At 46.9% G+C, this 25,756-nt stretch overlaps 1 protein-coding gene across 1 annotated transcript; it reads left to right on the top strand.

The window, feature by feature from the left end:
* Nucleotides 1-9,918: 9,918 nt before the first annotated feature.
* On the top strand, nt 9,919-21,416 carry LOC527795 (protease, serine, 47-like). The gene is made up of 5 exons (XM_024996231.2): nt 9,919-10,138; nt 11,138-11,321; nt 12,756-13,033; nt 15,313-15,473; nt 20,885-21,416. The coding sequence occupies exons 1-5, from the start codon at nt 9,940-9,942 to the stop codon at nt 21,230-21,232; spliced, it is 1,170 nt and encodes a 389-aa protein (XP_024851999.1). The 5' UTR covers nt 9,919-9,939; the 3' UTR covers nt 21,233-21,416.
* Nucleotides 21,417-25,756: the final 4,340 nt, after the last annotated feature.

Below are 25,756 nucleotides of genomic sequence, written 5' to 3'. Positions count from 1 at the left end.
AAGGAGTGTGTCAAGGCTGTATGCAGTCACCCTGCTTTTTTAACTTATATGCAGAGTACATCACATGAAATGTTGGGCTGGATGACTCAAAAGCTGGAATCAAGATTGCTAGGAGAAATATCAATAACCTCAGATATGCAGATCTACTTTAATGGCAGAAAGTTAGAGAAAGTAAACAGCCTCTTGATGAAAGTGAAAGAGTTGAAGGAGACAGGTGGGTTCCAACTCAGCATTCAAAAACAATGATCATGACATCCAGTCCTATCACTTCATGGCAAATAAATGGGGGTAAAAATGAAGACGGTTCAGATTTCAATTCTTGGGCTCCAAGATCAATGCAGATGATGAGTATGGCCTCAAAAGATATTGGAAGAAATCCAATATCTTGCTTGCTCCTTGGAAGAAAAGCAATGACAAACCTAGACAGTGTATTACAAAGCAGAGACATCACTGTGCTGACAAAAGTCCTTATAGTAATATCTATGGTTTCTCCACTAGTCATGTATAGATGAGAGTTGGATCATAAAGAAAGCTGATGCCAAAGAATTGATGCTTTTGAACTGTGGTGTTGGAGAAGACTCTTGAGAGTCCCTTGGACTGCAAGGAGAGCCAACCCGTCCATCCCAAAGGAGGTCAGTCCTGGGTGTTCATTGGAAGAACTGGTGCTGAAGCTGAAGCTGAAGCTGAAGCTCCAATACTTTGGCTACCTAATGCAAAGATCTGACTCACAGGGAAAGATCCTGATGCTGGGAAAGACTGAGGGAAAGAGGAGAAGGGGGCTACAGAGGATTAGATGGTTGGATGGCACACTGACTCAATGGACATGAGTTTGAGCACGCTCAGGGAGACAGCGAAGGACAGGGAAGCATGGCGTGCTGCAGTCCATGAAGTCTCAGAGAATCAGACAGGCCTTGGTAACTGAACAACAACTATCTCAGAAGATAATCCATTTACAAACAGGGCAGCTAAAGTTAGCTGAATGTCCTTTTTATTACATGGAACCCCAAATGCGGTAAAAAGAATGCTTCCAAACTGGCTGTAGAATGGCACAGACTCTTCCCTCTTTTGTTTGTATGATCAAATAATAGCTCAATCAGTCTGAGCAGGGATGATTTTAGAAATGGCTTATAAAAAGTCAGTTGTTATTTTGGAAGCCTTTTAAGGTTGCTGTGCTGTGCTTGGTTGCTCAAGTCATGTCCAACTCTTTGTGACCCCGTAGACTGTAGCCCTGCCAGGCTCCTCTGTCCATGGGGATTCTCCAGGCAAGAATACTGGAGTAGGTTGTCATGCCCTCCCCCAGGGGATTCTTCCCAACCCTTGAATATCATCCTAGGAGTTTTCCGTTTTGCTTCCTGCATCCATTTGGGAGCCTCCGCTGGTTCTGCCAACATGTGTGCAAGCTGAGAAAGATCTAGCACTTTGGGGTCACAGGCCCTGACAGTGACTCTTAGCTCTTCAAAAAATATTGGGGCTCCTCCTTAAGTTTCAAGAATTCTTCGACTAGAGCTCTCAGTTCAGTTGACCAAGGAGTAAAGAACAAGTGAGGGGGCTCGCCTAAAACCTCACGTACAGTTGTCTTAAATGATAATAGTTAAATATCTCTTTAGATTAGGAAAGTATTTCAGAGAGAGAATTAGTAAAACATGAGTACTCAGGTGGAAAAAGACGTGGTAGGTGGGCAGTAGGATTGAAGTCTTTAGTTGCATCTGTCTGTAGTCTTTTTTTTAAGGTACCTTTGTCTCTTTAATTTTTTGTAAACATTTTTATTTAGAGGATAAATGGTTTATTTACAATGTTGTGTTGACTTCTGCAGTTTAAGAATGTGAATCAGCCATAAGTATATACATATATATACTCCCTCTTTAACCTCCCTCCCACCCCAACTCATCCCACCTCTCTAGGTTGTCAAAGAGCAGGAGGTAGAACTCCCTGTGTCATATAGCAACTTCTCACTAGCTAAATATTCTACATAGACTAATGCACCCATTTCAATGCATTCATTAGCTTTTTGTACTGAGTCCTTAAAAGAAGCAGACCTTTATTTAGGAATCTTGAAACTTTCTGTAAGCTTTTTCATATCAATTAAAGAAGGCCATCTCATTCTCCTTGTCCAATTTGGGATCTGATGCTCTCTAGAGTTTTCCTTAAATGAAAAATCTTGTCTAATTGGAACACTCTGAACAATGACTGTTATAATTCTAGATCAATATTAGTAAAATTTTGTCATCTTTCTAGATATCTACAGCCTCAAGGTCTATAGCTCTTACATATAAAATATAAAATAAGCTGGTGTGCCAGAAGGTGGCATGCTCAATAAGGATATGGCTACCATTTCCTTAGCTAGCTTTTGTCATCCCAAAATAAGACAAACAAACCTGTGCCATAATATATCAGCACTACCCAAGAGATGCTACGACCACCTAGCTAAATAAGGCCTGGCATACACAACCACCAATTCCCAGAGAACCTTGTACTGAGGAAGAGCACAGAACCAGGAAATCCCAAGAAATGAGGACTACAGACTGATTCCATGCAAAATGAAGTATAGCTGGTCACCAACAGTTCTGAGTGCAGAATCTAGGGGCTGGTACTGATTCCAAATACATAGGGAAGTAAAGACTACATTGTCAGCAGTTCCCAACATGGGGTCTAGCAAACAAAATTAGGAGCTAGGGTTTACCACTCAAAAATAGATCGGCAACAACCAAGAAATGTTACTGTGCACTGGAAATTTGATCTAAGGTGGGTTTGGCCTTAGGCAGAATGATCTGCCAGCCAAGCCAACCTGCCTTGAAAGGAAAGCCAATTAGATTAGGGGCACAAATGCAAAGAGAATGGAGCTCAAACCAAGAGGAGCTTACTAACAACCTCCGTGAATGGCAAGAAAGACAGCGGACTCAGAGGATGTGTGGGCACCACAGTTGTCTCTCCTTGTCTCCAAATGTCATCAGAAATTCCCTTGAGATCCCATCGCTGCCACCAGTATATTAAAAAACAAAAATTAACTTAGTAAAGTTGAAGATTTACTTCAAATTTAAAATAAATTGACTCTAGTAAATGATTCATGAAACCAGGCAGCATTTCATTTGGAAGACAGGGAGATACTCCAAGGAGTGACACATCATGGAAGGCTTTTAAGGCAAGGAGGGCAGGACAAGGAAATAAGTCATCAGAATGGGAACAAGTGTAACTTCAGTGGAGGAAAGTAAACATTCAGGTGACAATGGCTTCTCTTTAGCTAAATGGCAGAATTTTCTATTGGCTGGGTTTGCTGCTGGCCAAAAGGGAAGTCTTCCTCCTAAGGCTGGAGTGGTAATGTGGCTGCACTTCTTGTCTGAGAATGCAAGGTGTATTTCTTCTTGTTGGGTAATTGAGGATGAATGACACGGCATGAGAGCTCCCTCTACAGACCTTCCAGACTCCAACTATAGTTAAGGTTTGCTTTTCTTAATTTTCCACAGTATGTTTTGTTAGCAGGAGGATTCACAATAAGGGAGAAAAGACCAGAAGACTCACCGTTAAGAGGGTTCAGAAATTCTTGGGTGAATCCATGGGAGGCAGGAGGTGGCTGTGGGGTCAGCTGGTGTCCACACTGATCACATGGCTCCATCTGATGGCGTTGCAGCTTCCTGTTGAAACAGTTCAGTTCAGTTCAGTTCAGTCACTCAGTCATGTCTGACTCTTTGCGAACCCATGAACTGCAGCATGCCAGGCCTCCCTGACCATCACCAACTCCAGTAGTTTACTCAAACTCATGTCCATTGAGTCAGTGATGCCATCCAACCATCTCATCCTCTGTTGTCCCCTTCTCCTCCTGCCTTCAATCTCTCCCAGCATCAGGGTCTTTTCAAATGAGTCCGTTCTTTGCATCAGATGGCCAAAGTATTTGAGTTTGAGCTACAACATCAATCCTTCCAAAGAACACTCAGGACTGATTTCCTTTAGGATGGACTGGTTGGATCTCCTTGCAGTCCAAGGGACTCTCAAGAGTCTTCTCCAAAACCACAGTTCAAAAGCATCAATTAGTCAGCATTCAGCTTCCTATATAGTCCAATTCTCACATCCATACATGACCACTGGAAAAACCATAGCCTTGACTAGACAGACCTTTGTTGGCAAAGTAATGTCTCTGCTTTTTAATATTTTGTCTATGTTGGTCATAACTTTTCTTCCAAGGAGCAAGCGTCTTTTAATTCCATGGCTGCAGTCACCATCTGCAGTGACTTTGGAGCCCGAAAAAATGCAGTCTGCCACTGTTTCCACTGTTTCCCCATCTATTTCCCATGAAGTGATGGGATCAGATGCCATAATCTTAGTTTTCTGAATGTTGAGATTTAAGCCAACTTTTTTGCTCTCCTCTTTCACTTTCATCACTTTAGTTCTTCTTCGCTTACTGCCATAAGGGTGGTGTCATCTGCATATCTGAGGTTATTGATATTTCTCCCAGCAATCTTGATTCCAGCCCAGAATTTCACATAATGTACTCTGCATATAAGTTAAATAAGCAGGGTGACAATATACAGCCTTGACGTACTCCTTCTCCTATTTGGAACCAGTCTGTTGTTCCATATCCAGTTCGAACTGTTGCTTCCTGACCTGCATACAGGTTTCTCAAGTGGTCAGGTGGTCTGGTGTTCCCATCTCTTTAAGAATTTTCCACAGTCTGTGGTGATCCACACAGTCAATAAGCAGAAATAGATGTTTTTCTGGAACTCTCTTGCTTTTTTGATAATCCAATGGATGTTTTCAATTTGATCTCTGGTTCCTCTGCCTTTTCTAAAACCAGTTGAACATCTGGAAGTTCACGGTTCACATGCTGTTGAAGCCTGGCTTGGAGACTTTTAAGCATTACTTTGCTAGCATGTGAGATGAGTGCAATTGTGCAGTAGTTTGAACATTCTTTGGCATTGCCTTTCTTTGGGATTGGGATGAAAACTGACCTTTTCCAGTCCTGTGGCCACTGCTGAGTTTTCCAAATTTGCTGGCATATTGAGTGCAGCACTTTCACAGCATCATCTTTAGGAATTAAAATAGCTCAACTGGAATTTCATCACCTCCACTAGCTTTGTTCATAGTGATGCTTCCTAAGGCCCACTTGACTTCACATTCCAAGATGTCTGGCTCTAGGTGATTGATCATACCATCATGATTATCTGGGTCGTGAAGACCTTTTCTGTACAGTTCTCCTGTTTATTCTTGCCACCTCTTCTAATATCTTCTGCTTCTGTTAGGTCCATACCATTTCTGTCCTTTATTGAGCCCATTTTTGTATGAAATGTTCCCTTGGTATCTCTAATTTTCTTGAAGAGATCTCTGGTCTTTCCCATTCTATTGTTTTCCTCTATTTCTTTGCACTGATCACTGAGGAAGGCTTTCTTATCTCTCCTTGCTATTCTTTGGAACTCTGCATTCAAATGGGTATATCTTTCCTTTTCTGCTTTGCTTTTCGCTTCTCTTCTTTTCACAGCTATTTGTAAGGCCTCCTCAGATAGCCATTTGATTTTTTACATTTCTTTTTCTTTTCGATGATCTTGATCCCCGTCTCCTATACAATGTCACAAACCTCCACCCATACTTCATCAGGATCTAATCTCTTAAATCTATTTCTCACGTCCACTGTATAATCATAAGGGATTTGATTTAGGTCATACCTGAATTGTCTAGTGGTTTTCCCTGGTTTATTCAATTTAAATCTGAATAAGACTCTACACATGGCCATCACCAGATAGTCAATACTGAAATCAGATTGATTATATTCTTTGCAGCCAAAGATGGAGAAGCTCTATACAGTCAGCAAAAACAAAACCGGGAGTTGACTGTGGCTCAGATCATGAGCTTCTTATTGCCAAATTCCTGTTGAATAGTTTTTTAAAAAATGGATCACTTAATCCTATAAAAGAAACATGAAACTGAGATGAGCTTCCACTGCTAGAAGAATCCTAAGCCTTCAGAAAAGAATAGAGAAATGTCTAAAGGATTTGAGAACTTCAGAGCTGTATTTCCTCAGAGCGGGACTCCCCAGGCTCTCCAATTCTCAGTCCTTAAAGCTTTCTCTCAGGAACCAAGCCTCCCCACTACTAGGGAAATTAAATAAATAGTCTTGATTAGGCTTCAGAGACAAAGCAGATCAGGCCTCTGACCTTGCTTCTAACTTGCTTGGACACAGCCCTGACTTGGGTGCCCTGATTGCCTATTGTGAGTGCAAGCCATGCAGAACCATAGACAAGACAGGAGACAAGTCTTGAAATTGTTGAGCCCCCAGAGGGACAGTGGCCAACCAAGCCCCAGGCTTAACAATATTCCAAGTTTTACATGACAGACAAATAGCATTAGCTTGAAACCTAGCTGAAATTGCTCACAGACTGATGATGGTATCAGTGTGCATCCTGGGATTATAAACTGGAATCCCAAACTGCAATATTTGAAGTCTCACTCATGAAGCAGATGCATTGCCTGGGAACTTTTCCCAAATGGGACTCCAGATATGCTGTGTCAGGGGACTTCCCAGTGCTGTTTAATTCTGGATGTTGGTCAAAACCCAATTTGGTGATGTATCCTCTGCTGTTTCTATTTCTCTTCTAACATTAGTATATTGAAAGAAAGCTAGATAATTCTCTAATAAATATTTGTATTATTTATTGGTGTATAACTAGTGACTTATTTTGTTAACAAATTCTTTGAACCTGAGACGAAAATGAAAACTTTCTGCAAAACACCCACCTTCGTCCTTGTCAGTTCACTGATCCCCAGAGGTCCTGTGTATCCCTGAGAAGTTAGGTTTCCACGGAGCTAGACTGGTTGAAGGCCTTCCCTGGTGCCTTAAAAGAAAGAATCCACCTGCAGTGTGGATTGATCCCTGGATCCCTGAGTTTGATCCCCGGATCCCTGAGTTCGACCCCTGGGTGAGGAAGATCCCCTGAAGGAGGAAATGGAAACACGCTGCAGTATTCTTGCCTGGGAAATCCCATGGACAGAGGGGCCTGGCGGGCTGCAGTCCATGAGGTCGCAAAGAGTCAGACACGACTGAGCATACACACACAGGTTGGTTGAGACCTAGTGATACAGCTGACCACATTGGTACTCAATAGTCCCCACGGCTCCTGGGGAAGTTGGGTTCAGGGATACAAGATGTGGAGACTTTCACCACCTGGACCCAATGTGGAGCTGTCCTTGCCCATCAGCTGTGCCACAGAATAGCCAGCAATACCTGGAGCTGTCCAACTGACTCTCAGGGCCTTTTCCTGAGAGAGCACTTGGTTATCTGACCTCTTATCCAGGAAGCACCATGACTTTTGACTGCTGCCTGCTACACCAACAACACACCTCTGAAGGTTCTCTTCTGCATGTCATCTGTCCACCAGACCCACCCTTCTAGGGGCCCAAATGCTAGGACCACACAAATGGTGAAGGAGTGCCCACCAGCCTAAGGTGCAGACATCCCTCTATCCATACGCACGATTTCTGTTGAGAATCCCCAACACTGATGAGAATTCTTTGACCCACCTGATAGGAACAATGCAATGATTCAGAAAGATGAGGGTCCATTCACACATATTGCTTATTTAACTTATATGCAAAGTACATCATGTAAAATGCCGGGCTGGATGAAGCACAAGCCAGAATCAAGATTGCCAGGAGAAATAACAACCTCAGATATGCAGATGACACCACCCTTATGGCAGAAAGCGAAGAACTAAAGAGCGTCTAGATCAAAGTGAAAGAGGAGAGTGAAAGAGGTGGCTAAAATTCAATGTTCAGAAAACTACAACCATGGCATCTGGTCCCATTGCTGCTGCTGCTGCTGCTAAATCATTTCAGTCATGTCTGACGCTGTGCGACCCCATAGATGGCAGCCTACCAGGCTCCGCCGTCCCTGGGATTCTCCAGGCAAGAACACTGGAGTGGGTTGCCATTGCCTTCTCCAATACTTCATGGCAAATAGATGGGGAAACAATGGAAACAGTGAGAAACTTTATTTACCTGGGGCTCAAAAATCACTGCAGATGGTGACTGCAGCCAGGAAATTAAAAGTCACTTGCTCTTTGGAAGAAAAGCTACGACCAACCTAGACGGCACATTAAAAAGCAGACACATCGCTTTGTCAACAGAAGTCTGTCTAGTCAAAGCTATGGTTTTTCCAGTAGTCATGTGTGGATGTGAGAGTTGGACTATAAGGAAAGCTGAGCACTGAAGCACACCAGCCTCCTCTGTCCCTGGGATTCTCAAGGCAAGAATACTGTGCTGGGGCAGCTGGGAGGGAATCGCCATGCCCTCCTCCAGGGGATCACCCTTACCCAGAGTTAGAACTTGCTTATTTTATGTCTCCTGCATTGGCAGGTGGTTCTTTACCACTAGCATCACCTGAGAAGCCCAGAAACTATCATGCTGAGTGATATAAGTCAGACAAAGACAAGTATTGTATGATTACACTTCTTTTGGAGTCTAAAAGATAAATGAACATAACAAAACATAAACAGAGTTACAGACAAAGAGAACAAACAGGTGGTTACCAGAGGGGAGAGAATTGGGGGGAAGAAAGCAAAAGCTGAGGGAGATTGAGGCACAAAGTTCCCATGGCAAGAGTTCCGTGGTGGTCCAGTGATTAAGAATCCGCCTGCCAATGCAGGGGACATGTGTTCGATTCCTGATCCAGGAAGACAACACGTGCTATGGGGCAACTAAGCCAGTGCACCTCAATTACTGAAGCCTCCACGCCCTAGAAAATGTGCTCCACAAGAGACGCCACAGCAATGAGAAGCCTGCACACCACAACCAAGAGTACCTACTCCCTGCTCTCTACAACTCGACAAATCCTGCGTGGAGCAGCAAAGACCCAGTGGAGCCAAAATAAATAAATAAATGAATATATATTTTTTTAAGTTCTAATTGCCAAATAAATGAGTATGAAATGGGTAAGAAATAACACTGTGGAGAATATAGTGAATAACTATGTAATGTCTTTGTATGGTGACATAACTATTCCTATTATTTTGAAATGTGCAGAAATATCCAATCACTATGCTGTGTAATAGCAACTAACAGCATTGTAGGTCAATTATACTTCAAAAACAAATTCACAGAAAAAGAGATATCGAATTTGTGGTTACAATAAGCCAGGAATGGGGAAATATGAATTAGATAGCTATAGTCAAAGAAACAAACTTCCAGTTATAAGATAAGTACTAGGAATGTAATATACAACATGATAAATAAAATTAACACTGCTCTATATTATACAGGAAACTTGTTAGAGTAAATCCTGAGTTCTCATCACTGGGAAACACATTTTTTTTCCTATTTTTTTAATTCTGTACCTATGTGGGTTCACTAAATTTATCGGGATGACCATTTCATGATGCATATAAGGCAAATCACTATGCTGCTGCTGCTAAGTCACTTCAGTCGTGTCCGACTCTGTGCGACCCCATTGACGGCAGCCCACCAGGCTTCTCTGTCCCTGGGATTCTCCAAGCAAGAATCCTGGAGTGGGTTGCCATTTCCTTCTCCAAATCACTATGCTATGTACCTTAAACTTAAAAGATTGAAAAAAAAAAAAGAAAAAAAGAATGGACTTAGGTTAATATTAATGTATCAATATTAGCTCACTACTTGTGACAAATGTGCCAGAATAATACAAAGATCTTATCATTAGGGGAAACAGGTGAGGAGGAATATTTGAACTCTTTGCATTATCATTCCAGTTTTTCCACACATCTAAAACTATTCTAAAACAAAAGGTTTATTTAAGTATAAATCAATAAATTTTTAAAACATTTACTGAAAATCATTGACTTATCCTTTGTATAAATGAACTTCATGGTTTAAAAATTATATTAAAGTAGAGTTGTTTATAAAGTTATTAAGAAGATCGGGGTGGGCTTGGGGCTTGGGGCGGGGCCAGAGCAGGGTGGGGTCAGGCTGGGGTCAGTAACCCTGGCAATGGGCGGGGAGGCGGGGATCCCCCAAGGCCTAGGCCAGTCCGAGGCTCTTCTCTGGCTGCTGCTGCTGAACGTGGCCACCCTGGAGCTGCGAGGGTCCCCAGCCACGGCCGCCCCCGGCCGGACTGCAGGCGATGGGGGAGCGTTGAGGGGCGGCGCTCCGACTTGGCCAGCACAGCGGTTGGCTCCGGGAGCTACAGGTGCGTTGGGGCCTCCATTCGGGCCAAGATCCCCTAGCCTACAGGGCCTGAGGGCGGCCGGCTGTGACCAGGGCCTGGTGAGTCACTAAGTCTCATCGTTTCTCTGCCCTTCCCTCCAACCAGGCAGCCGAGATCCCCTCCACACAGGCGGGGCAGGCCCCCCACTGTGAGGCCTCTGGGTGGGAAGAGACCCAATCCCTTTGTGCGGCTGTGGGAGAGGGGACTAGCAGGGTCTGGCCTGGAGGTTGGAGGCTGGGTGGAGGAAAGTTCTAGGACTACTGAGGGAATGGGCCTGAGTCCAGGGAGCAGGGGTGTCATTCCCCTCACTGAGGCCCTGGGAGCCCAGGCCCTGGACCAGGATGCCCAGCCTCAAGGGGCCTGGGCACACTCCTGCCCTCCCGGATATGAGTCCTAGAACCAGGGCTGTCCTCATGAGCCCACTCCTTCTTCCTTTAGAAATGGAGACTCCTGCAGAGTCAGAGAGGGGAGTGACTTGCCCCAGATCACACACCACAGACTTCTGCCTGCAAATCTGCCTCCCTAAGACCTGGGGTAGAGTGGAGGGAGCACAGGCCCTTAGAAGCCATGATCTTGAGAAAGTAATGTTGGCAACTTCTGAGACCTTTAGTTCTTTGATGTACAAGACAAGGCATTGAGGCGTGCTAGGTGAGGGAAATGAGGTGTGTGTCGTGCCCAGCACTTGGCAGCCTTGCTCAAGGATGTCCTTCTGCCTGGAGATGCTCCTGGGAGCTGGTCCCTCCTTGCCCCACCCCACCAGACCCCTGGGTCCTCATCCCCACGGGGCTTGATGTGTTGTGCTCTGCTCTCCAGTCCGCAGTGGCAGCCAGTGAAGGCAGAGTCCTATCATTTTGGCTACACTGCTAGACGCCTGGCCTTTTGGCTAGGCCGCTGGACGCCTGGCCCTGGTTTTCCTGTCTGTGAAGCGGGCAGGTCTTCCTGGTTGTGACGTTTGGGGCACCAACAGTGTCTCTATTGTAGGTGGCAGCAGAGTCTCCACAGTGTGCGGGAAGCCCAAGGTGATGGGGAGGATCTATGGTGGCCGGGACGTGGAGGCTGGCCAGTGGCCGTGGCAGGCCAGCCTGCGGTTCCAGGGCTCGCACATCTGTGGAGCTGTCCTCATTAACTCCAGCTGGCTTCTTTCCACTGCCCACTGCTTTCTCAAGTGAGTCTCCTTCCTAGGATGCCAGCACAGGCTCTGGCAGGGACGGGGATGCAGGGGAAGAAAAGGGGGATGGTGTCCCACGTTAGCTCCTCTGGGCTTTCCTCTGGGCAGTCTGTGGCCTTCAGAGGCATGTCGTTCCTGCCTTTGGCCTGTGTACCCTCCACCTGGACTGTCCTCCCCGCTCACCTGCCCAGATCCTCCTCATGCTCTGCCCTCGGCCCCTGTGTCTGTTCTCCAACACAGGTGTGCCTCAGGAGAGCGGCAGTGTCAGTCCTCGCTGCCATGTGGTGTGGACCCATCTCAGATCACAGCTCCTTCTCAGTGTCCCCTTATTTCCCGGTGTCAGACTCTAGATGGAGGCCTGGGACCGCATGTGTGACCAGCAGCTGGGTGATTCTTATTAGTCCTGCGAAACTGTGTGCCCAGGAGGAGTCACAGTCACTGGCGTGCATGTGGGGAGCCGTGGTGCCAGGCTGCCTGAGGGGGAGGTGGGCTCCCTGGGAGAGTGACAGGGCTGCTCAGGAGTCTAATTCACCTAGCCATATGGGGCTGGCTTAGTGCCAGGCTTCTGAACAGATGAGGGGGGTCACCATGGAGTTCAGGCATCAAGCCCAGGTCTGGGCACTGGAGCTTTGAGGGCTCAGAGTCTATCGGCACCCACTCTGTGCCATGCTCTGTGCAAGCCCCTCTGTGGCATCAGGGGTGGCAAATCCCACCTCACCATGTCTCCATCCTGTCAGAAGAGAAAGCCCAGCATGGATGAGAAGGGCAAAGTAAATGGGGTGAAGGTTTGGGAGAAGGTGTGTGGAGAGGGAGGGCTTGCTGGAGGGGAAGGCTTGGGTGAGGGGAACATGAGAGAGGGTCTCCAAGCAGATAAGCTGTGAAGACAGTGAGGGAGGGGGGAAGATTCAGCACCTGTGTTGGAGGAACAAGGAAAGGTTCTGTTTCCTGCCTTCATTTGCTCATTTATTTAACAAATCTTTTGTCCTTGAAACTAAGTGGAGAAGCAGGCCTTGGGCATGGATGTGTTTAAAGAAAGGGGATGGTTAACAAGAGTGTGGGGCCAGAGGTGAGTTGTATGGAGTCTCTGGAAGGGTGAAGTTAGAGCTGGGACTGAGCCAGAATGCCTGCTGTGTACAATCAGAAGGCCTTCATTTGATGACCCCACAGAGGACCTTTCCAGAACAAGGATTCAGTGCTTCTGCCATTCTAGTGTGTGATGGAGAAGCCAGCCATATGTCTGAAACTGTAAGTAGGGTATCAATTAGCCTCAAGAAAGAAGGCCTCCTGAACATTAGAAATGGGGAGACAAAGGCTGTCTGGTGTCATGTGGGGTGGAGGGGTCCAGAGGCGTGTGGCAGTTAGATGAGGATGCAGGGAAAGAGCTTGTCCCCACTTGGAGATGATGGCGGCAGTGCGCCTTTCCTTCTCCAGGAAATCCAAAGCCCCGGAGAATTACCAGGTTCTGTTAGGAAGCATCCAGCTGTACCAGCACACCCCTCAGACCCGGGAGGTATCCGTGAGCCGGATTATCACACACCCAGACTTCGAGAAGTTACATCCCTTTGGGAGTGACATCGCCATGTTGCAGCTGCTCTTTCCTGTGAACTTCACCTCCTACATCATCCCTGCCTGCCTCCCAGTCCCTGGCATGAAGCTCCCCAGTAACTCATCCTGCTGGATAACTGGCTGGGGGATGCTCAACGAGGAAAGTGAGAGGGTGTGGGGAGTTGGAGGGGGGGATGAGAATGGGGAGGAGGAGGAAGGGGAGGAGGAGGGGGAGAAGGACAGAGGAGCAAAGAAGGGAGGTGTGTCTCCACCTGAGGGGTCCCCAGGCAAAGGTCCCCTTGGCCCACTATGCTTCATTTTCAGAGGACTGGACCATTCTAGTTCTTAAAGTGTGTGATTCTAAAGCTTTGGTGTTCCCTAAGTGTAAAGCTCTGAAGTCTGGGAATCTTTGACTTTGGAATCAAGAATCTGAGTTCTTGAAGTCTTTCTGGTTCTTGATTCCAAGGTTTAAATCAACCATAGATCTGAGATGACTTGATCTAACTCAAAGGTCATGTTGAGGCATGACTCCTTCCAGGTCACTGATAAACTTTCTGATTTCCTAGTGCCATAGGAAGTGCTTGGGAAAAGTGGAAAGAAAACTCAAATATGACCTCTGACCTCTGAGTCTGCCTGATCAATTTAGAATGATTACGACTTTAGAGGGTTTCATTCTCCAGACCTCACTTTGGTTTTCTCCCAGCTCAGGTCATCAATCTAATTTGTAGACTTGTTAGGCAAACTGAGTAACAGGAAAAAAATTGTATTTTTTAAGATTGAAAGAGGAGAAAAGTAGACCAAAACTTATGAGCAAGAGTCTTCACTAAAGAAAGGAGTGTTTACAACTTGGTGAAATGCTTATGATGCCAAATTATGGAGGGAAAGAATATTTATTTGTAATTATTTGTAGGGTTATAATTTGGTATGGTGTTTCTCTACAGAGGTGCAACAGGCATTTTGAACAGATGCTGCTTCATTGGGTGGGATGTTCCAGCATCCCTGGTCCTTGCCTATTAGTGTGTCGGTTAACACTCAATAATCACAGGACAAACAACTAGGTCCCAGAATTCTCACACCACACACACACAACACTCGTACACCAGACTTCACACTTCACACGCACACACCCACACACACACAGACTGGCTCCTCCTGAGGACAGGGACCCTGTCTTTCTTGTTTCAATATCCCAGTCCGTGCCCCTGGCAGGGCCTGGCACCTGGTAGGTATCCCACTGCTGCCCCCGGGTCCTTCTTCCCTGACCTCCAGACTGGTCTCAGCTCCCACCCTGTGTGCTCTGTTACTCTCCATGTAGCTGTCTGAGTATTTGCTTTAGAGCAGGAGTCACGCCAGTTCCCTGCTCATCACCCCCAGCGCCTTCTCATTTCTACTTAAAATAAGGTCGCAACTCCCTGCCTTGGCTCTCAGGCCCCCTCCTCTCTCTCATCTCCCACTGCATCCCTCACCCACCCCACCCCAGCCAGCAGGCCTCCTTCCTGCCTTGACGATTCCAAGGCCATTCCCACCTCAGGTCTGCACCTTGGCTGTCTCCCTGGACGCATTTACTCTCCCGACTAACCTTGTCATGACTCGTTTCTTTACGTATGCAACTCAGCTGCTCCTCTGAGGAGTTTTACTTGATCGCGTGAGCTAAAACAGGCCACCCCTAATAGCACATCTTCCTGTTTTGTTTCCTTTATACCACTTATTAGATCTAAAGTAATGCTACTTATTTACTTCATTTACCCTGTCTGCCCCAACTAAAATGTTCCCCTGTATCATTAGTTAAAAGATACTTAGCCCAAGGATAGAGGAATAAATGAGTAATTGAGTTATGAATAAATCAGTGATTGGATGAGAGAATGGATGGGAGAAGGTGGGAGTGTGAGTGGGTGGAAGGGAAGATGGTTGGGCGGGTGGGTGAAAGGGTGGTGGAGAGAGATGCAATGAGTGGTCTATTGCTGGAGGCGAGAATGGAGAGATGTGTCAAAAGATGAGTGTATGGGCAAATTTATGGAAGGATGAGTGGATGAATGGGACATGAGGAAAGATAGGTAGATGGATGGAGGGACAAGTGGATGGAAAGCAAGGTTAATGATAGACAAAAGGTGAGTGGATGGGATGGTTTGTGAAAGGGTAGATAGGTTGGTGAATGGTTGCTAAGCACCACTGAGTGGCATGTGTTGGAGGGATTTGCCTTTTTCCTTTGTGGAATAGGAGGAGTGTAGTTTGTTGCTATGAAAGGGGTGGAGTGAATAGGATGAGTTTGGAAACGTTTGAGAAACACAGGAGGGCTTATTGGGCCTAGGTACAAGACTGAAACAAGGATGAAAGCTCAGCTGTGCAGAGAAAACCCCATGTTGAGGGGCAGTGCTGACTGGTAAGGCAGAGCTCTGTAGCTCGGCTACAGCATCCTTCCCTGATTTCCTCCTTATCCTCGCAGCGCCTCTGCTCGAACCCTTCCATCTCCAGGAGGGTAAGGTGAGCTTCGTTGAGAACAAGTTCTGTAATATGTTATATGGACTTGCGAAAGGCAAGAACGTCTCTGTGCAGGAGGACATGCTGTGTGCTGGGGACTTCTCCACAGGAACGTCCATCTGCCTAGTGAGTAAGACCCTTTCTGTTCTTCCCTCACCTGTTCTCGGGGCCTCGGTTTCTCTGGGGAGGGGCTGTGTTGCCTCTGCTCTCTTTGTGGAGCCCCTGGGGACTTCCCGTTTCCTCCTCCATGCGCCTTCCTGGGCTCCATCCCTTGGCAGTGTCCCCCAGGCCAAGCCCCTTCCTAAGCTCCTTGCACATGAGGGCATCTACAGCATCTGTTCTTGAGGCATACATTAAAGGTTTTATTCAAGTGTAACATACATACAAAAGAATATATCCATGCTCTTTTCATAAGCTGGATAAATTTTCACATAGTGAAGCAACAAGTGATCAATACCCCAAAGGCCCTACTCACACCTCCTTCCTGTCAGAAACCACCATCTTCACCTTTAATACCTTAGATTAGATTCTGAATGTTCTGTAAATAGAATTTATTTCCAGTTGTCAATCTTTCTTGTCCTAACATTGTATTTGTGAGATTCACCCACACTGTTACCTGTAGTTGTAGTGTGTTCAGTCTCCTTGCTCTACAGGACTCTCCTGTGTGCATTGAATCCTATGATCAGTTACACTTCCATGTGCATTTTAGTACTTTCCAAACTTTTCATTTCATTTCACTTCCAAATGTTTTATCTTCTATTTCACAGAAACCCTTGAGTAGAATTATTGGATTAAAAGGCACGTGTATATTAAACTTTGGCAGATGTTACCAAACTTCTCCAAAGTGGGTCACCATTTCCATTCATTCAAGCAGTGAATGAGAGTTCATATTCTCACCAGTACTTAGCAATTTCCATCTTTTCTTATTTTAATAACTTGTTGTGGTTTTTACTTTTCCAGCGACGAATTAAATGTACTTTCCCATATTTATTATCTTTGGACATATTTTTCTGTAACATTTCCTTTCAGGGTTTTTCTCCCCTCTCATTTTCTGTTGGTTTGTCTGTCTCTTCCTTTAGGGGCTCTTTGTGTATTTTACATATTCCAGATATCAGTCTACTGCTGGATATTTGTTTTCTGGGCTTTTTGGTTTTGCTTTGTTTGTCTGTTTTGTCTTGGCTGTGTTGGCTGGGTGTTAGTTGTGACAGGCAGGCTTTTCATTGCATTTAGTTTAGCATGCGAGCTGCAGAGTGCATGGGCTCGACAGTTGCAGTACGTGGACTTAGTTGCCTCGTGGCAAGTGGGATCTTAGTTCTCTGACCAGGGATTGAACCTGCGTCCTCTGCATTGGAAGGCAGATTCATAACCGCTGGACCACCAAGGAAGTCCCACTATTGGACATTTCACTGTGAAGCTTTTTTCCCACTCTCTGTGGTGCCTTTTTGTAGCTGAGAAAACAAGCCTGGAGAGGGAAAGTGGCTACCCTAAAATAAGGCACCACAACTTGGGCCCCTGTGTTCTGATTCCAAGCCTAACCTGACATCCAGCACATCATCCTCAGGGCCCAGGCTCCCAAGCTGGCATCATGTGCTGATTCTTCCATAGATGGTGTCGTGGAGTGGAGGGAAGTGTTAGGGTTCTGGAGTTAGAGACCCTGCACTACTGTGTGACCTCGGGTGGGTTTTCCACCTTTGAGCCTGTGTCCTCACTCATAGCGTAGGGTTTTGAGGCCTCCGTCATGGGATTGTTGCAAGGATGGTCTAGTGGGTTGGACAGTGTCTCCTAAATTTGTGTCTTCTAAATCTCAGAATGTGACCTTATTTGGAAATAGGTCTTTGCAGATATGATTGTTAAGAATCTCAAGATGAGACCTTGCTGAATTTAGAGCAGGCTCTAAATCCAATGACTGTTTTCTCATAGAAAGAGAGAGAGACACAAATAGTTGGTTTCAGACTTCTGACTTCTAGAACTGTGAGATCAATTTCTGTTGTTTCAGAGTTAGCCAGTCTGTGGTGATATGCTTTGGCACGCCAGGAAATGCACATAGGAGGGATGAGATGCACCTGGCCCACAGGATGGCCTCCCAGACAGCTGTTTTCGTGGCGGCCCAGTGGGCTGCTGAGCCAGAGAGGAGAAGCTTGGCCCCTTGCCCTCCTTGTAGGAGGCAGACCCAGGTTTCTTGGTTCCCAGTCCACAGCCAGTGGTGTGAACTGTCTGGCCTGGACTGTCCTTCTCACAGAGTCAGCTGCCCCTGAAGGTGAAACACAGGGCTCAGTCCCCTGAGGCCCCATATGCTGTCACCCTAGACCTCCCTTCCAGCCTGCAGAGGTCATGCCCACGGAGCTCACCTTTGTCTCCTTGCCTGCTGACATCCATAGTGCCCCTTGAGCCCACTCCTCCTCTCGTTTCTTCCTAGACTGAGGACAGCACTGGTCATCTAAAGATGACCCCCCTCCTCCCTCTCTTAGCCTTTCAGTCACCACAGCCTACCTGAGACATTCCATCTAGACTCGTCTGCTGTCACATCGCCTGCTCCAGCCCCCACCCTGAAACCCAGGACCCTCTTCTCTCCCTGGAAGTACCCTTCCCCCTGCAGAGGGCACCCAGAAACAGGTCTGAGGACAGACAGGCCACAGAGGCATTCAGTGCTCAGACTGTGGGGCAGGAGAGCCATGGTTTCAGTATTCAATCTGTCATTTACTGGGATTGTGACCTTAGCTAAGTTTCCTCACCCATGAAATGGGGTTGCTAACAGCCTCCTCTTAATAAGATCCCTATAGAAAGTTTAATACTGTGCCTGGACATTCAGTAGGTACTTAGCAAGTCTTGGCTTTCAATCTCCAGGCCTGGTCTGTCTCCTTCTACCAGGATTGTACCTGTTCATCTGGGCCTGTCTTAGACCTGTCCTCTTGCCCAAGGTAGAATTCACTGCCCTGGCCCATCCAACACATATACACACAATACACAACACACACACACACAGACACACACACACACACACAGCCTTGGTTTGCTCTGTCTCTTCAATAGTGCAAACCACAGCTCACGTTCCATGGGATACACTAGTGTTGGGGCTTCCCACTAGTGCTGAGAGCTCCCCAGGGGGCAGGAGGCTTTTGGAGCCCTTCCCATCCCTGAAGACTGGCCCAGATTCCACCATAATATCAGCAACCATGAGGCTTATCTGCACGAATCCTGGAGGCCTATGGTAGACAGGGACCAGGCCTTCCCCTGGCCTTGAACAGCTCAGGGTGGGTACACTGTGGGGAGGGCCAAGGACACCCCAGGTGGGGACCCCAAAAGGGAAGAACTGAGTTGATAACGGCACATTCCCAATGTCCAAGAAGCCCCTGGTGTGACTTTCTTGGTGCTCTGGTGACATCACCTTAAATTGGTGGCTCCGACAACAGGATGTACTATCTTACATTTCTGGATGTCAGAGTCTAAAGTCAAGGTGTTGGCCTGGCTGCTCCCTTCTGGAGGCTCTAGGAGAAAATGTTTTCTTGCTTTTTCTATCTTTTTAGAGGTCCCCAGCAATCCTCAGTTCATGGCCCCTTCCTACGTCACCAAATCACATTGCTCCTCCCTCTGCTCCTGTCATCACATCTCCTCCTCTGACTCTGACCTCCTGCTTCCCTCTTTCCTCATGAGTACCTTTGTGTTTATGTTGGGTCCAACCAGATCAGCTAGGATAATCTTCCTATTTCCTGATCCTCAACTCCATCACAGATGCTGAGTCCCTTTTGCCAAGTAAGGTAACATAGCCCCAGGTTCTGCTGATGAGGATGGCCGTCTTTGAGGGTTACTTTTGCCTAGCCACACCATGTACCCTTCTCTTTCCTTCAAGTCACCACTTCCCCCACCCCTCCCTCTCAGCTGGAGAGCTTGCTTCCTATTTCACTGAGAACATCGAAGCATTCAATGGGACTAGGTGCCATTCATCTTCCCAGTCCAGCAGGCATGTTGCATCTCTCCTGAGCCTCCTGGCCCATTGTACCGAGTCCCTCCTGGAGCTCTGGGTGTCCAGACGCACCCTTGCTCCATGTCTTGTCTCCGCTTTCACAGCTCTCGTATAAACGTGCAGTGGCACTCTCCTCCCTGCTACTGCCCAGTTTCTCTACCTCCTTTCCCCCAGACACTCCTCCTAACAGCCCTGAATCTAACCCACTCTGCCCAGGAGTGTTCAAGTACCACCAGAGCCTCATGGCCAACGTCCCCAGGAACCTGTCTTGCCAGAGACACCGGTAGCCCCAAATCCTCCTCTCACTCGACACTTGAGCAAATCTCACTGCTGTTTCCTGTGCACCAGGACCAGACAGCTACTCCACTCTGCACCTGGTCCCCTCCCCTCCCACCTCTAAATGCTGGAGACCCCAGGGCTCCATGCTTAGCCTGTTCCTCTCCTCTGCACAGCCTCCCTGAGATAGGCTCAGTTCTCCATGGGCGTCAACTCCAACCCCCACCATAAGGCCCTGGGAATCTGAGTCCCGTCTACCCCCTCGCTTCCCACTTGTCATTGCTCTTCCTCCCACCCACCTGGCCATCCCTCCTCTCCTCGTCTGCACTCACTGCTCCCTCTGCTCCAGCATCAGAAAGTTGGGTTGTCCTGTTTGGAATCTCAGCTCAGGAAAGCTTCATGCTTCCACCCTATGAAATGCCCTTCCCTTCCTGTCCTGTCCCTTCCATGCGTTGTTTCCACATGTCACATCTGAAGTGGCAGGCTGGTTGCCTTATTTACAGTAACTCCATGCAAAAGGCACCTTGACATTTCACCCCTGTGCCTGAGTGCAGAAGCTGCCCTGGATGCTGGACATGCGTGTTAGACAAGTGTGTGGAAGGCAGCAAGCACAGCTATCCTGCTCCTCTCCCCCTGCCTCCAAGGATGACATGTTCCCTTTGGGTGATGAAGTGAGAGATTTCCACCCAGGTGGTCCTTCCCTGAACAGCATTTCAAGACTCCAGTAACTCCTAGCAGCTTTCAGGGGACCCTAGCAGCATTCATTGCTCCCTGACCAATACAGGCTGCCTCCTCCAGGCCTGGGTAAGGGCACTTTCTGAAGAAATTCAACCAAGAATTTGAGAGAAAACTAAAGGACTGACTATAAGTGAAAAAGGAGGTGGACCTGGGTGGGGATGTGCTGCTGCAGCTCAGAGTTTGCAAGATCCAGGTCTGCAGCAGCTTCAGCTGGCTAGGTTCCACTCTCAGACCAGCCCTCTTGAGCTCAGATCCTGCAGCTGTCTGTCCCTTCTTGGCCTTGGACAGTGCTTTGTCCCAGGCCACCACACCCTCCCTGGGCATAGGATCCATAGATTGATGGATATGGATCTCTGATTGTTTCGAGGGTCAATCAGGACTTCCTGAAGGATGATTCCAGTGCCTGCCTGCATGGCTTAATTGGGCTGATCCGCAGTGGGAAGTTGGTGTTTGGAATTTCACAGAACGAGGCTGGAGAGCAGAGACTCATAAGCGCCACCCTGCTACCTGGTCTTCTCAGAACTGGCTCAGTCACCCACCTGAACTCCCGTTTCTTTCCTAGGGCGATTCCGGGGGCCCCCTCGTCTGTGACTTCACCAGTTCCTGGGTTCTGATGGGGCTGGCCAGCTGGGGTTTTGACTGCCGACACCCCATCTACCCCAGCATCTTCACCAACGTCACCTACTTCACCAACTGGATCGAAGAGATCCAGAGACTCACACCCAACCCTGAGCCCACGTCTGCTCTTACACCACTCCCTGAGCCCACGTCCACTCCTCCACAGACCCAGTTTCCACACCAGTCTCTGCGGGCTGCCGCCTCGTCCGTGCTGGGCACAGCCTTTGTGCCTCCACAGACCTGGCCCTTGCTGCTGTTCCTGCTTGGTTCCCTGAGGCAAGCCACGTGGTGATCCGCCAAGCCCCTCAGCTCCTGCTCTGTGCCTCAGGCTCCAGCCTTCTCACTGGAACCTTCCCCCGACCCCACTCCCCCAGCCCCATCAGCTCTCAGTGGTCCCTTCTTGGCTTTCCTGTCCACCAGCTGAAACCCCCACAATCCAAGCTTGAAAAACCAAATAAAAACAAATGAAAGACTCATCCTGATTCTGTCTTGGGGCCCTATTGCTCCTCCTGATCCTCAGCACTCACCCCTTCTCTTGAGGTCTGTCGGCTGATTCCCTGGACAAGCAAACAAGAACCGGCAGGGCCATTACAGCAGGAGGAGGCAGGGGTGGGGACTCTGAAGGAGTCCAGCTGGGGAGAGAGAAGGGAGTCTTCTCTTGTAGACACCACTCCTGCTGTGGGAGTGCACAGACTTGGGAGGAAGTATATCAGTCAGCTCCAGTTGCCATAACAAGTATCACAGGCAATGTGGCCTAGACAACAGGAGTTTCTCATCGCACGTTCCGGAGCTCCAGAGCCTGAGGCCTCTCGCCTTGGCTTGTAGACGCCGTCTTCGCCCTGCGTCCTCACACTGCCTTCCCTCTGTGTGTCTGGGTCCACATTTCCCCTTCTTAGAAGGGCACCAGTCATACTGGATTAGGACCCAACCTAGTGACTTTAACTCAATTATCTCTTCAAAAGCTCTACTCCAAATAAAGTCACATTCTGGGGACCCCTGGTCGTCCAGTGGTTAAGACTTCAGGCTTCCGCTGCAGGGGGCATGGGTTCAGTCCCTGGGTGGAGAGCCAAGATCCCACTTGCTGGACTGCGCAGCCAAAAGAAAGTCACATTCTGAGGTGCTGGAGGTTAGGACTCAACGTAAGAATTTGGGGTACACAATTCAGCCCCTAATAGGAAGTAAGGCATATTGTCAGGTGTCTATAGTGCAGGGGAGTAAGGATCTTTCTCAAAGTAGTGAAGCATCACTCCTGGGGTTTGGAAGGAGGGAGGAGCTCCTCCCGGTGGAGGTAGAGGGAAGTTCCCAGAGTCCAGGACAATTGAGTTGAACTGGAGTATATGACCCAGGCCATGAAGAAGGGAGTTCCAGCCTGCAGCACAGATGGCTCTTGAATATGGGGGGATCTAGGAGACTGAGCTGGAGACAGAACGAGGAGGGCCTTGTCAGGCTGCGAGCTGAGGTCCAGACTGGCAGTCCTCACACCTAGAGTAGACTCCCAGAATCTTCCTCACCCACCCCCATGTCCCCTCACCCGCCCCCATGTCCCCTCACCCACTCCCATGGTCCTAAACTCACTGCCCCAGCTTCCTGGGTTTGATGCCTGGGCAGGGAACTAGATCCCACATGCCACAACTAAGAGTTACCATGCTGCAATTAAAGATCCTGCATGCTTCAACTAAGATGCAATGCAGTCAAATAAATATTTTTTAAAAAGAAATATGCATTCGTGTCTACCATATGCAGGCCCCCAACATGCAAGAGAGCTGCATTCCCTGTTCTCATTTTTAGGTGCAGAAGGAACATAATGAACTGAACTGAGTTACAACAAAAGAGTAAAATCTTGGGTTGAGGGGGATGTCAGGGTGAGGATGAGAGATAGAGAAGGGGGATTACAGAATTATTGAATCCAGGCCCACTGCTTACCACTTAACAGAATCAAATTTACAAACACTGATAGAAAGGAAAGTTGTCTTTTATCAGAGTGCCAGCAATCTGGGAAGATGGTAAACTCAGTGTCCCCCAGAAAACTACTTCTGGAGATTCTGCTCAATCATGAAAATTTTAAAGGAAAAGTGAAAGTCGCTCAGTTGTGTCCGACTCTTTGCAACCGCATGGACTATACAGTCCGTGGAATTCTCCAGGCCAGAATACTGGAGGGTGTAGCCCTTCCCTTCTCCAGCAGAGCTTCCTGACCCAGGAATAGAACCAGGATCTCCTTCATTGCAGGCAAATTCTCTACAAGCTGAACTACTAGGGAAAGGAGAGAAGTAATCTCAGTTAATCCTTGAGATGGAGTCAGAGTCATTGCATGCAGGCTCCAGGACTTCCTGTGATCTTCCTCTAGTCCTTATCTTGTTCACACAGTTTGTTTATGGGATTACTGAAGGGGAGTCGAGGAAAGAAATCTGGTCACCTGTTAATTATTTAGTCTTAGATTCTTACTTCTTTGCCATACTGAAAGAACTGACAAGTTAGGCAAGGGATTGCATGATTAAAAGATCTGAAAGGTGTGCTCAGGCCTGAGTGCCTGGTTAAAGTTTAGGTACCATACAGCCTTGCTACAGTAGCAAGGACAGAGGCTTTCTGCTGCAGGCGGTATCCAGCAAGGAGCTGTTTGCACGATGAGATGGTGTAGGTGCTAGTGCATCCAGTCATGTCTGACTCTGCGACCCCATGGACTGTAACCCACCAGGCTCCTCTGCGCATGGGATTTCCCAGGCTAGAATACTGGAGTGGGCTGCCATTTCCTCCTCCAGGGGATCTTTCCAACCCAGGGATTGGACCTGAGTCTCCTGCGTCGCCTGCATTGCAGGCAGACTCTTTACCTGCTGAGCCGTCAGGGAAGACTGAGGTGGCATAGATCAGGGTCCACATGTTCGGAAATGACATGACACTCAGGGCACTAAGCAATGTTATTAGAGTCCATAAATCTTTCTCTCCCACTTTCTTTTCTAGAGATCTTAATTTTGAATTCCCTTTTTTCTTGTTTTACACTGATTCTTTTTCCCTAAGTTATTGTCTCTTTCATTGATTATTTCAGTTTTCTTCATCCTGACATACATGATAAAAATTTATTTCATTCGTTGATACTTGTGTAGTGACATTTGTTTTGTTTTACTGCTTCTTATGCATGGCATCCGGTCCCATTACTTCATGGCAAATAGATGTGGAAACAATGGAAACAGTGGCTGACTTTATTTTTCTGGGCTCCAAAATCACTGCAGATGGTGATTGCAGCCATGAAATTAAAAGATGCTTACTCCTTGGAAGAAAAGTTATGACCAACCTAGACAACATATTAAAAAGCAGAGACATCACTTTGTCAACAGAGGTCCGTCTAGTCAAGGCTCTGATTTTTCCAGTAGTCATATATGGATGTGAGAGTTGGAAATATAAAAAAAGCTGAGCTCTGAAGAATTGATGATTTTGAACTGTGGTGTTGGAGAAGACTCTTGAGAGTCCTTTGGACAGCAAGGAGATCCAACCAGTCCATCCTAAAGGAGATCAGTCCTGGGTGTTCATTGGAAGGACTGATGTTGAAGCTGAAACTCCAATACTTTGGCCACCTGATGTGAAGAACTGAGTCATTTGAAAAGACCCTGATGCTGGGAAAGATTGAGGGCAGGAGGAGAAGGGGACGACAGAGGATGAGATGGTCGGATGGCAATCACCAACTCAATGGATATGGGTTTGGGTGGACTCTGGGCGTTGGTGATGGACAGGGAGGCCTGGCGTGCTGCGGTTTTTGGTCACAAAGAGTCGGACACAACTGAGAGACTGAACTGGACTGAACTGAATATATTACTGGTCTACTGCAAAAGGATGTAACTTAGAAACAGCTAGGTGGTAGAGATGATTAGGACAAGGGATGAGGAAAGAAGCAATGTTCCCATGGACTTAGGAAATAGTATGGATAAGTTCATCCAGAGTACCCACAGTCAAAAGGATTGTTTCCAAAATGTGAAAAAGCAGTTGAGAAACATGGAAGACACTTAAGACATTTCGAATATATATTTAGTAGTGGGTGAATGGTTATGTGTTATGTGAATTATATCTCGGTAAAGGTGCCTAAAAATAAATTCAAAGATAGATCTAGATCTAGATATATAGGAGTTCCAGAAGAGAATAGGAAGGATGCTAGTGAAGTGTTAGTGAAGAGACAGCAACTGATAATTGTCGAGAACTTAAAAAAAAATCTAACTTCTCAGAAAGTCTTAGATACAGTCTAGTGACTCTGTAAAAGTATAAGGAATAAGAAAAACGGTAAAGACTACAATACGGAAGTAAGAAGTGTGTGCAGTTGAAGTCCTCTTTCATCTATACCCTCAGTATCACTTCCCTCTCCACCCATCAGCCCTGTTAACTGCTTAGTGTGCATCTATATCCATAGTGTATCAACATCTATTATACTATTTATCCGTATTTATACAAGTATATTATATAGTTCCATATGTTTGCTTTTAATTAATAAAGAGGCTCTTATAATACATTTGCTGTACAACTTTCTCTTTTCATGCCACAATAAACCATAGGCATCAGATTCAACTTCTTTATTGTAAAGATTTTCTTTTTCTTTTTAATGTTATTTAAAAATAATATTCCTGGAACATCCCTGGCAGTCTGGGAAAGTCTCCCTGCTTCCACTGCAGGAGGCATAGGTTTGATCCCTGATCAGGGAACTAAGATTTCACATCCTTGTAGTGCAGCCTAAATTTTAAAAATGAATTTAAAAATAATGCTTGCTATTTTTTCAAATTCAGAAAAAAATACAGAGGAGACCATAATCTCACACTCCATATATGGATATTTTTATATA

The sequence above is a fragment of the Bos taurus genome, chromosome 8, assembly GCF_002263795.3.
Source record: "Bos taurus isolate L1 Dominette 01449 registration number 42190680 breed Hereford chromosome 8, ARS-UCD2.0, whole genome shotgun sequence".
Classification (NCBI taxonomy): domain Eukaryota; kingdom Metazoa; phylum Chordata; class Mammalia; order Artiodactyla; family Bovidae; genus Bos; species Bos taurus.
Note: the sequence above shows the minus strand (reverse complement) of the source record. Positions and strands in the feature narration are given on the sequence as shown.

Bases quoted from the DNA above. Each gene is read 5' to 3' on its own strand.
- LOC527795 (XM_024996231.2), top strand. From the start codon at position 9,940: ATGGGCGGGGAGGCGGGGATCCCCCAAGGCCTAGGCCAGTCCGAGGCT. The intron at 11,322-12,755 runs GTGAGTCTCCTT...TTCCTTCTCCAG, and splicing joins ACTGCCCACTGCTTTCTCAA to GAAATCCAAAGCCCCGGAGA. The intron at 13,034-15,312 runs GTGAGAGGGTGT...TTATCCTCGCAG, and splicing joins GGGGATGCTCAACGAGGAAA to CGCCTCTGCTCGAACCCTTC.